Here is a 12,813-nt window from a genome sequence, read left to right as displayed (position 1 = left end):
ATATTTTTATAATTGAATCCGGTTTGTGACAACATTTTTCGTCATGTTTCCAACTTGCGCGCACAGTTTAAAACATTCTGTTTCATAATTTAATTCCATATTTAATATATAGCTTTTATAACATTCGGAAACTACTGTGAACCTAAAATTCTAAAAATTTCATGTTAAATTTTTATTTTATTTTGAGTTGAGTTTATAAAAGGTATTTTATTAAAAAATTTGTAATGTTTTCGTCCATAAAATTGTTCATTATTAAAATATTCATCAAATTGTTGGTTCAGTTAGAAAGTAGTGCCCACATAAAGAATTCCATCCAATTTCAAGTATGTACCTTTAGCCATTTTTAAAATATCATGCGCGCAAGGTGGAAACACGGCGAAATATTTTGTCACAAAGAGGATTAAATTACAAAAATATTTGTGGCAACACAAACGTTCTGGTTACTAGTTTCCAAAGCAGTTATATTATGTAGTCAGCTGTAAAAAGTTGGAAGTAATTGCTGTTAAAATAAATAAAATATTCCAATTCTTGCAACAGTCACATATTTGAAAATCATGAGGGGTTTAAGGTGTATGAGTCCCCTTAAACAAAAATTCGTTAAAGTTTTACAACATATGAAACCGATAATAAAACAAATTCCAAATTTCAAATTTGGACTTTCAGATGCCGATATTCGCAGTAGGATTACGTCATTCAAAACTGCATGGCTCTAGGTACTGTTGTTTTATCACAATGCGAGAAACACATTTATGCAGATTCTTCATTAGTTAGTTTCTTCAAATATAATTCGGGACGATAGTATTTGGTGGCAACGATTTGAAAAATGATACAGCCTTTAAAAGTTTTCAAAGCAAAATCGCAAAACGAAAACAATACTCCTTAAGGGACAAAGCCCCTTTGGACTAAAAAATAAAGTTTCATTCTGATCTTAATGACATTTGGCATACTTGATGTTCAAAATCATAGGACTGCGACTGTCTACATGAGGGTTTGAAGAACCATCTTACGGTATCCAAACTCTGTGTTTGTATTAGAAAGTTGACTATCTTAGGTTTACATTGTTGCTTTCCCTTATTAGTGGAAATCTTAAGCAAGGATGCTAAACAGAGAATTTGCATTTTTTTAAACAAAACGTAAATACTGATATTTTTATACACTTACAATTTTAAAATCACGTCTCTTTTGTACATATTTACAATTTTAAAACAACATCATCATGCCATCTTAGATTTCCGTCGCCGTTGTTGCTTTCCCACTGTCAGTTCTCACTAAAACTATTAGAAGGCGCCGTGTTCACTTTCTAGTTACAATAGCGTAGATTGTTTCGAGAACAGCGTAGATTCTTTAAAGCAAAATTCAAGTGAACTCTTTCTCAAGTTTTTCCGAATATTTCGAAAATGGTGAAAAATCGGCCAAGTGTATGATGGTTTTCCGGAAGCTTATTTCCGAAAAAGCATAACCGATGGCAAAGCAAGTACTGGTTCTTACTAAAACCATTATATGACGCTGTGTTATTTCAGTACTGTTCTACAGTTTTATTTGAGTTTGGTAAAAGTTTGCACAATTCACCTTGAACAAAAATAAGAAGAAAATCACTGTCTATCTGACATTTCGAAAAAATACCCCATCCCCCTAAATTAAAATTTTTTATTTTGCGTAAAGCCCTGGCAACGGCTAATGCATCAGCTAGTATATAAGTCTAGTCCAAAGGGGCAGTTTGCCCTGAAGAACTATTAATTTAGTTTTGCCATTTTGCGTCGAAAACCTTTAAAAGGCTGTATCACATTTCAAATCGTTGTTACCATATGTTATCGCCATGTCTTATATTTAAAGGAATTAAAGAATGGTTTGGTTTGGTTTATTAGATTACGGCAAAGCACTCGAGGGCTATCTGCCTTAAGGGAGGGATGCCTTCGTCGAGGACTTTTTAAGAGAAACTGGCTCGTATATACGTTACATATGGGGAAAACCACGAAAACACCCATGCAGCCAGCCCGTTCGCGGGATTCGAACCTCGAACCAAACTACCAGTGTTCAGCGACATTGCCGCTCGGCCGCTGGTGGGCCGGATTTAAACGATGAAGAATCTGCATAAATGTATGTATGTTTCTCGCATTGTGAGGAAACAGCGGTACCTAGAGCCATCACAATTTGAATAACGTAATCTCGGAAATTCTAAAGATATGCTCATTTTAAAATTAATTTGCGATATTGCTGTTGAACTGAATTTTATAGTTTGAGTACTTAAAACATGATATTTAATAAATAAAGGTAACACACAAAACGTTAAAAAATACGCCCATTTGGACGTAATTTAAAATCTGAAAGCTTTCAAATTTTTTTTAATCGTTTCTTTCATACGTGCTCTGCTATTAGGCACTACACGGAAATGGATACTGGATCTTATGGAAGTTACACATGGGAAGAAACTACAAAATGCCCATGAAGCTAGTCTGTTCGCTGGGACTCAAATCCCGGACGAAATTATCAGTTTTCAGCGACTTTACCGCTCGGCCTGTGGTGGGCTCTAGTCCAACAAAGCACTAAACTGTATAATGGTGCATATACAAAATAAAATTAAAACAGTTTATTCATAGTACATAATGATATACAGATACACAAAATTAATTTGATTAAAAACTATAAATAAAACCATAGAATAAAATTCGTAATAGGAAATTTTGTTCAAATTACATTTCATTTCAATATACATGAAGATGTAAATTTGAAAATAAACATTTATCGTACTTGTATGTTAGCTGGCATATTCCGATAAAATGCCGATGACAGCATCTATGATTCTGCTTTCCTGCGAAATGGTGCACACAAAGCTAGAAATTGTCTTGATGCAATTTTTTATTTCTCTCTCTCTTTCTGCGAATTTTGTGAAGCACCCGGGGGGGGGCGCTGTTAGTCTCGATCATAACGTCTTAGTTCTCATCGCTTTTGTGCCCGTAAAACGTTTCAAATCTGCACATCTGCACTGAGTTATTTTTTGGGGGTAGGGGGAGGTAAGGCTTTTATCACGGAAAGCGTTCTAGGGTTTTTTTTTTTAACTTGTGTTAATTTATACAGCATCATAAGTTTTCAAGATAAGCTGAGAAATGAAGTTTTTTCAGTCCATCATTTCCAGGCATGTTGTATAATTCAAACAAATTGCGAGTGCTTCGATTTTTAAAGCTATGTAGATATACATTGGAAATGGTACGCTAATAATTGCCTACAAATTCTTAAAAGAAGAACTGGGAACTATATCATTTGGTTTGGTTTGGTTTATGTGATTATAGCAAAGCCTCGAGGGCTATCTACCTAAGAGAAGAGATGCTTCGTGGAGGAATTTCTAAGGTAAACTAGCTCGTATACACGTTACACATGGGAAAAACCACGAAAAGGCGCAAGCTGCCTGTCCGTTCGCGAGATTCGAAGTCGTACCGAACTACTAGTGTTCAGTGTCTTTACCGCTCGGCCACTGGTGGGCAGAGATGTCATTTGCCTTCTTATTTAGCAGAGTTTATATGAAAGTCGGAACAAGCTACGGATAATAACAGTTGGCTTGATAGCATTTCCAAATGACATCACCGGGAATTCACAAACCTGTTTCATAGATTTGCTTGTAGGGACATTAAGTATTTTTTGAAAGCAGGAAGATGAAAAATGAGCAATGCCTTCACCGCGAATCGAACCACGGACCTCTCGAATACGCATGCTAACCACTATGACCACTACACTACGAAAGCGGGAGAAATACCTTATATGCTGTCTTCGAAAATGTATGTTATTGGCAAAAGAGGCTAATGGGTTGATGGCGATGTACCGACAGATGCCAGCTAATATCCAAGTACTCTTTTTATTCTTTGAAATAAGATAACTATAAACTATACAATACCCCGTACATACTAAATTCTGCTCACCGCTAGCCACAACATCCTCCACACCTATGTCGGGGCCTAAATCATGAGCCATGGCACCGAGGACGGAAAAGATGACCATTCCGGATATAATGCTCGTCACAGTATCCAGTACACTGACGACCATTGCATCCCTGAAAATGAAGGTTTGCAGATGACATTTTTAATAATAATGTAATAATTGCGATTTTAAAAGGAAAATTTACCATCGTCTTACTTCGAATATAATCCGCAGTTAAGATTTTAAAATTGGGAAACTGTAAAAACGATAAAAAATAGATTTGAATTAAGGATGTACCCTAATTTAGGACTGTAAATTTTAAATGAAGAGTGGTGTGGTTTGAATTCAATGTAACACGGTAATTAGATGAATTTAATTATGCAATGAAAATGAAGCATACCAGAAGAAATGCGTTCGATAATGTATGCGTTTAGGGCTCTTACACATTTATTTTTAATTGATGAATGCTTTTTCCTATTTTCATAACGTTTTAATAATGTGGAACAGTTTGAACTATTTTAATGAACATTAATTACTTCTTTTACATAATTTGTTTATTTGAATACAGAAATATTTGATTAAATTGTTCATTGAATATTTAAAGTCATAGCTGTCTTGCTACGCGTTCTCAGAATCCAACTCCCGGAGGAATTGTTCTATTTTAATTACAGTTTAATTACTACATGTAATTAATTTTTTTACTTCAATATAAAATACTTTATTAATTTCTAATTGAATATTTCAGAAACATGGCTATTCTGTTACACTTGCTAATGGCACTAATTCCCTGATGATGTTACGAGAAATGTAAGATTACGTTTCTGTTTTTACCTTTGAATGATTTAATTATTTTTGGTTCAATCTTACTCCGTTTTGTTTCTTTTTTAGACTTATTACTGTACAATATTAGCTTTAGTTGCTCCAAAAATTATAAATTTGCTTTTAATTTAATATATAAAGATAAATATATATAAAGTTATTGCGAGTAATAATAATAAATAAATAATATATAAATTATAATATACGAGTATATATTATAATTTATACAATAATAAATATAATAATAATAATAATACATAAAGATAATAATATAATAATTTATTATTAATAATAATATATAAAGATATAAAAAATATCTATATATTATTATATAAAGATTTATAATCTTTATATATCTTTATATAATAATAATATATAAAGATATTGAGAGAAATGATAATTTTCCAAACAAATAAAATTAGACTCCTTTTTCTGAAACATGCTATATTTACACAGCATGTTAAATTAACTTAAGTAAGGTGACTAATAAATGTGTAGGGATTTTTATTTATTTTATATAACCGAGTTAATTTAATTTTACGTTCTTTCCTATAAGTCTTCATTCTCCTGTGTCAAATTCAAAATGTCAGTGCCAAACTATTTAAATTCGGTAGCGCCAGTGAAGAAATGCAAATTCTACCTTGAGGAGAAAAAGTTGAAATACCGAGTTTTTAGAAGGAAAGTTAGAAAGAGTTATGCTATTGCCTTTACCCCACTCTGTATTTTAGTTTTTTTTAAAGTATTTATTACTCTTGTATTACCCTTGTTTTTACTCTTGTTTCTTACATATGTGTCTCTCTTCATATTTATCTTAATATCAATGCATCCTTATGTTCGTATCTGTTAGTATTTGTTTGTTTTTGCCTGTACATGTATCTATTCTTGTATTTGTTTTGTATATTTTTATGTATCTGTGTTACTCCAACGGCCATGCACACCCACAAAGTTATTGTCACGCAACCATTGTCAAGCAATAATCCTCAGCCCCTGTTTGGCCATGTATTGATCTTTAGATCTGTATTATAATCTCCCGAGGCAGCCTCACGGGGCCCCAAGGAGTTGTTATTCCTAAATAGCGGAGGGCGTGGGACACACGCCTGTTTACCTATGTTAAACACCAGGCGTCCCCGTCCTCCGTCACCTGACACCTCTGTTGGAACTGTGCGCACCATAACTGTTGTAAGTGCTTCTTTTCTGGCACAAACGCCAGTTTTCCAATGGGGGTGCCTTTCCAGTCATTGCAATAGATTATCTTAGTGTAACAAGGATTTAGCACCTAAACAATGCGACCACAGTTATGCACATCAAAAATCGTATAACTAGAGCTGGTGAACTCTACTGTATGTATGAACTCTGATTCAATCCATGTACTTTTCATGAACTGCCAATGAACTGTGAACCATCTATGAACTGCTACACTGTCCCCAAAACATCCCATTAATATCACAATAACTTAACCAAGTTAATTATGTTTAATGTTCTTCCATTCAGTTCTATTTGTTTATTTGTGTACATATACTGATATTTATAATATTTCACCATCAACTGTAATGTATGGTATTGTAATGTCATTGTCTTCAGCAACTGTATCTTTCCGCCCACAAGTTCTCTATGCCTTAATGATAACGTTTCAATTAACACCGATGTGTGGCGTAAGTACGTCCTGTGGAGGTGTTCTTCTCAAGACGGTTAGTGTGAAGGAGCGACACCATCTCTGCCAATGGCGATGTGTTGGTGCTTCCCACACTTACTCCTGTCCTGTCCTGTCACCTCTGTTGTGTGAGGTTCTACTTCCGCAGTTATTTGCAGGTTTGCGTGGCATAACAGCTTTTTGCTGCCACTCGTTTCGACGCGGTTTTAGGTAACAGGAGTTTTCTGAACCCTGCTTCTTGATTCCTACTACTTGTAATTATCTTCAACTTTTTATTTTAATTCCTGTGATTTGAGTTCCCGTTCGAGTGTGTTAGCGTCAAGTCGACGTAGTGTGAATTTTAAAGAATTTAATAAAGGGCTCTTTTAACCCTTCTCCTGTATAGTTCCGACATGAACTTACTACTCGTACAGTTGTCACTTAGAAGATAAGCAAGTGGTTCTCACAAAATGCACTGTGCATATCTCCTCGGGCTTCAGTAAACGTTAAACAGATTTATATGAAATATTTCACTCATATCTGTGCCAGTATGCATTTTCAAATTACAATTTGTCGTCTTATTAAAGAGAATTCAAATTAAATGAGTTTTCATTTCTTACTTCGAATGCTATTTTTTTTTTTTGCACTGATTTTTTTCTGAAAAGGAGATGATGAAAGAAGATGATTTTCTGATGAAAGGAAGTACTGCAATAGCAAAACATTTCGGGTATCATATTTCAACGGAAATGTCCATTTTGACATCTCTCGAATCTACCAGAACGATGTTTTTGCGTGATAGAATAAACGGCTCTTTTTTTCAAAACGGATTGTAAAATAGATTCAGAAGAGATCTTTTTCGTGACGTCTGCACGTACGTATCTAGCATAACTCAAAAATAGTTAGCTGTAGAACTTTGAAATTTCGTATACGGAACTGCTATAATATGCAGCTGTACAATCTCCCCTTTTTTGTTGCCATCGACAGCACCAAACGTAAATATATACCGGGTGGCCATAATTAAACTGACAGTGTTCTGTAGCGCTATCTATTTGCGAGAATGACTCCACATTTTGTAGGAAGATTAAACAAGACAGAAGACGAAGGATTCCGCGAAAAAAAAATAGTTCCAAAATTCACCGCTAGGGGAATATTTGGCGCTGTGTAATAGAAAATAGAGAGTTAACAAATGCAAATTAATACGGAATAAAATTACCTTTTATTATGGATATGCCTTACTGTACGGTATGGAAAATCTTACGAAAGATTATCAACTTCTATACGTACAAGATCAGCCGTGTACAGGAGTTACTGTACCCCGACCATGCGACCATGATAAGCGATTGACTTTTGCTCTCACCTTTCTTGCCAGAATGGAGGTGGAGGATGCTTGGCCTTGATGGATGATCTTATGGGGAGACGAGGCCCACTTTTACCTGAATGGAACTGTGAATACCCAGAACTGCCGAACTTGGGATGACAAATCACCACATGAAGTCACAGCAATTCCCTTAAATTCACCAAAGGTAACTGTTTGGTGTGGGTTCACAGCGGAATTTATCGTAGGTCCCTTCTTCTATGAGAACATTACTCGGACAGGACCGGAAACCTGTTCTGTTACCGGAGAGAAATATCGCCACATAAGCTTTGTCAGCTTTGTCATTCCGGCACTTCAGAAAAGACAATGCCTGGGGGAAATCATTTTCATGCAGGATGGAGCCCCTCAATACATTGCTGTACTGGTGCAACAGATGCTACGAAAGAAATTTACAACAGAAAGAGTCATTAGCCGCTACTTTCCAACTGCATGACCACCTCGGTCGCCTGATCTTACCCCATGCGACTTCTGACTATGGGGTTACCTTAAGTCCAAGGTTTATCAAGGAGTGGCCCAGGACCTGGCTACGTTGAAGGATAACATATCACGGACTGTACGGGAGATTCCTGCAGACATGTTACTTTCTGCTGTTGTGCATACTGTGCACAGAATACAGTATGTAATCCACAACAACGGCAGCCACATTGAACCTCATTTGAATGCAAAATAAAAGGTAATTTCCGTATTGATTTGCATTTGTTAACACTCTATTTTCTATTACACAGCGCCAAATATTCCCTTAGCGGTGACTTTTGGAACTAATTTTGTTTTCGCGGAATCCTTCGTTTCCCGTCTTGCTTAATCTTCCTACAAAATGTGGCGTCATTCTCGCAAATAGATCGCGCTACAGAACACTGTGAGCACTGTCAGTTTAATTATGGCCACCCGTTATTTATATAATCTGCTCTCTTTCCCGTTTCGGTTAGCTCTGTGTTTTCATTCTTATATGCTGCTAAATTGTGCATTTTTCGCTTTAAAGGTGATTGATGTGCGTTGTCCTTATGTTGCGGTTACGCGTTTTATGACTTTAGTTAATCTGAACGCAATATTTGTAGAATTATTAACAATTTAAATGTTTACATAGTGCTAGGCCTAATGAGACTGGCATTTATCTACATTTGAAACTATTAGTAGCATAGTGAATTAAGTCAAGTGTTGAACCAAGTTCAGTGTGCTTATGCCCAGTGGGACCAATTTTGAGTGCCGAAAATTTTGTCTCTTTGTCCGTTGGCCGAATTGCTTAATTTTGGGTACAAACACTAATTTTAATTGTAATTCTTTTAAAATATTTTTTCAACAGTACTTGGTGTTTAGGATTTTCTTTATTTTTCAACTTTTAATGAAGATGCTTTGCGTTTTTATGCATTTTTGCCTTTCTGCGGCATGAGAACCGAATTGATTGATTGAGAAATATATCTCTAATGAAATTCGAGAAAATAATTTAAATGAAATGCAGCAAAAAGTGTGTATAATTTAATAGGCCGTTCAGGAAGTTACGTGGTGTCCAAATCAGCTTTTTTTTTTTAAATTAGAACATCATTAGATGAAGAAAGAAGCTTAAGTTCGATAATAGTTTGCAGACTAACTCAAATCACAAGTACCTGAATATATCATTACGGAAGTCATTGTAGCTGCTATACATAATGAGAGCTCCCATTGAAACTCCAAGTGAAAAGAACATTTGTCCTGCAGCTGCTTGCCATACCTAGAGCAAAATAAGAAAGAGGATACTTTCGGTTTGAAATTAAAGTTCAACAAACCACATAGAAGACATATAGCTTGCTTATACAAACACTATTGATTTGAATAATAATTTCTAAATAAAATAAAGTATTCCTTTCTCTTGTAATACATCGTTACAACTAAGAGTATTAAATTCAGATAGGATATTGAAATAAAATATCGAAAAGATGCTGACTACAAATTGCATTCAAAGGAAAGGACGCTTCTATTAGTTTTAATAGTAAAGTTATTTTTTATCTAAAGTGATATCTGTTATAAAAGATATACAGATATGAGATACAGTCTGCACAAACAGTTTGCGTTGGCGTGTTTAATCATACTTTGTCAAACGAGTTTTGGCAAGTGAAAGGAAGATACTTATTTAGAAAGCTGTGTTGTGAAATTTGTAAAAAAATATTGTTATTCTTTAGTACAAGGAGTCTGAAGTGGAAATATCAAGCTACCAGATTAGAACCATCATTTACTTCCAGTTCTGTTGCAAAAAGTCAGCTACGGAATGTTACTAAATTACGTGTACAGCTGTAGGTACTAATGTTGTATCATATGACATTGTGAAGGCTTGGTACTTGGTTTCAAAAACAAGGACTATGATGGTCAAGAAACAGAGCACTCTGATCGGCATACTAATGTTGATGAGGCCAACCTGCGTGAATTTGTGGAAGACGAGCAGTATGGAACCACTCGGAGAGCTCGCTAAGGAGTTAAACGTTAGCGCTGTGTCCATTAGTCGCGCTGTGCATCGCATAAACTTGACGTACAAGTTCAATTGCTGGGTGCATCATGTACTTTCTTTCCACCGACAGCGACGCAGCCGGTCCACTGGGTAGTTAGCATATCGGCCAGGTAGCCCAGCTGACGGAAATAACTTGAACAAAAAAACACACTTATAAATACATATTGTGCTCAAGACGACTGCTGGGGGCAGTGTAAACAAATGCTGGACGAAGACGATAGTGCATGATGGAGAAGGGTGCATTGCGGGTGTGAAGAACAATTTCAGTTACATATTTACAGAGTTATGGATAGGTGGTTACAAATACTAAAAGTAATAAGAAGTAAAATACTAGAAAGTAAAACAATACATAAAATAAAAAAAGGCAAAACACTGGAAACAATACATAAAATAAGGCAAAATACATAGTTCAAGGTTCATAATTCAAGGTTCAAGGAGATAATTATATACAGGGAATAAGAAAAGCCGAATAATCTAACTTAGGATAAAATTAGTTCACTACAGGTACAGAGCATACAGGGGCCGTGCTGGTGACGAGGATGGTGGCTGAGAATTACTCCAGCCTGTCTGAAATTTTGTGTGCTATGTTTATGCAATCGCATATGCGTTTCAATGCATTGCGATTTTTTGAAATAGCTTCGGCCCATGCATGGATGTGGTCTGCTACTGGTTGCCTAAGATGATATTTGGCGGTCTCTCTGCAAGCAAACAGATAGTGGTCCGGATCTCCTACCATCCCGCATGAGCAATGCTCGTTTTGAAGCGATGCAGGTAAGTCTTGAAGAGACCATGTCCTGTTAGATACTGAGTGAAGTGAGACGAGCCAGATTTTAGAAGCCGGCAGACTTTTGGAAAAAATCTGTAAACTGTTCTGCCGGTGGTTTCTGTGTACTGACTCAAGCAGATAAGGACGGGAGTATTCATGTTTGCACTAATCTGCTCGAACATCAACGCAAGGAGAAACTTCTGGACCGAATCGCCGCTTGTGATGAAAAGTGGATTTACTTCAACAACGCAGCCGAAAAGGGGTTGGTCTGCTCTCGGTGAGCCAGTCAGCAGCGTCGCAAAGTGCAGTTTGACTAACAAAAAAGATCACGCTGTGGTGGGATTGGCGTGGTATTAACCACAAAGTGTATCTGGAAAAAGGTAAAACTCTGGAGAGTAAGGTGTGTAGCGAGATGCTAGTTCGTATTGACGTTGACAAGCTGAGTTCCTGCACAAAAAGGTAATGTTCCATCAAGATAATGCAAGACGACATGGGTCTGCATTCACCGGTTGGACTCAGTACGGACTCGTATGGGATCGTTTGCCATACCCACCATATAAGGTTCGACATCCCTCCATCGGACTTCTACACTTTTCACACCTGCAGCTACATCTTGCTGGTGCTATATTACATTCTGTACAGGACGTCCGAAATGAGATTGATGTGATTTTTGGACTCGTGGCCATCAACGTTCTGACCGAAGGCTTTGAAAAACTATCAAAACGTTGGCAGAAAGTCCTACATTTGAGTGCTGATCATTACCCGCTCTAAAGGTACTGCTTTTATTTTTTTTCCTAACTTTATTTAGAACCTTTTTTCGCGGGAAACTTTCGTCACAGATATTTTAAGCGATTCTTACAATGTATATACTCGATGCAAGTTATGCTGTACATGGTACTAGTTGTTCTGGTCCTTCATTTTATTTTTGAAGCGATATTTATATTATGACTAAATAATAAATTCAAGAAAATGTTATAAGCAATTTTCTCCCTCCTTTTGCATGCTATCGTGGTGTAACTGGTAGCACACTCGACGCGTATTTGGGAGTTCCGAAGTTTGAGTCCCTGCGAGAGCACTGAGGATTTCTTCAATTTCCTGACAACGAAAAAATTTTAAAAGATTGTAGAAGTGGCGCCCTAACTAACAGAATGTAGATGATAATTAGTCATCACCAGGATTTGGCGGCTGTGTTCCCTAATCCCCAGCTGCATTTTAAAAGGGGTAATATATAAAGCATTTTCTCCCTCTTTTCCACATGTGTTCCTGGTGTGACTGAAAGAAGTACCCTCGCGCGTATTTAAGAGGTCCGGAGTTCGAATCCCGGAGAGAGACATCGCACATTTTTGACGTTCCTGCATAGGTAAACCTAATGAATTTACAAGATAAAAAAAAAGAATTCCATTTAAATATTCATGGGTTATGATGATAGGCATATCATTTCAGTAGCCTGAACAACGGAGCTCGACTTTTGGTTGGAAATCAATAACTTTTGCAAGAATTCTAGATGGCAATATTAGATAAAATAAATTTTACGCGTTTAACCTTTAAGTTGGCTGTTACGAATATTTAATATGGGTTTGATTGTCTGAGAAATGCATAACTTCTTATTTTCCGATTTAATTTTGCATTTCAAGATGATAATACTTTTTGTGTGATAAAATTGAAGTGAATGGAGTTAAATACGTACTTTTATATCCAGTAGCTTCTTCCACTCCGGAGTGAGAAAGTATAAAATACCATTAAGAGCCCCTTCTTGTAAAATTCCTGTGATTAGAAGAATGATTAGCACGATGTAAGGAAAGGTAGCCGCAAAATACACAACCTGCAACGAAAATAAA

At 36.2% G+C, this 12,813-nt stretch overlaps 1 protein-coding gene across 2 annotated transcripts in view; it reads right to left on the bottom strand.

The window, feature by feature from the left end:
- The window catches only part of LOC118203274 (sodium-dependent proline transporter-like), a 186,595-nt gene that overhangs the window by 75,410 nt on the left and 98,372 nt on the right, over positions 1-12,813 (bottom strand). The window contains exons 7-9 of one of the 2 annotated variants that reach the window (XM_085824340.1): positions 12,663-12,797; positions 9,335-9,438; positions 3,894-4,042 (exon numbers count right to left, since the gene is read on the bottom strand). In XM_085824340.1, the coding sequence (XP_085680466.1) occupies positions 3,894-4,042; positions 9,335-9,438; positions 12,663-12,797 (388 nt within the window). The remainder of the gene's footprint in view (positions 1-3,893; positions 4,043-9,334; positions 9,439-12,662; positions 12,798-12,813) is intronic. The other variant, XM_085824341.1, reaches the window with a different exon arrangement.

Source organism: Stegodyphus dumicola, chromosome 9 (genome assembly GCF_044657685.1).
Source record: "Stegodyphus dumicola isolate Sdum_Otavi_A_Nest chromosome 9, ASM4465768v1".
In the NCBI taxonomy this organism is placed as follows: domain Eukaryota; kingdom Metazoa; phylum Arthropoda; class Arachnida; order Araneae; family Eresidae; genus Stegodyphus; species Stegodyphus dumicola.
The sequence above is the reverse complement of the archived record's forward strand: the minus strand, read 5'-3'. Positions and strand labels throughout refer to the sequence as shown.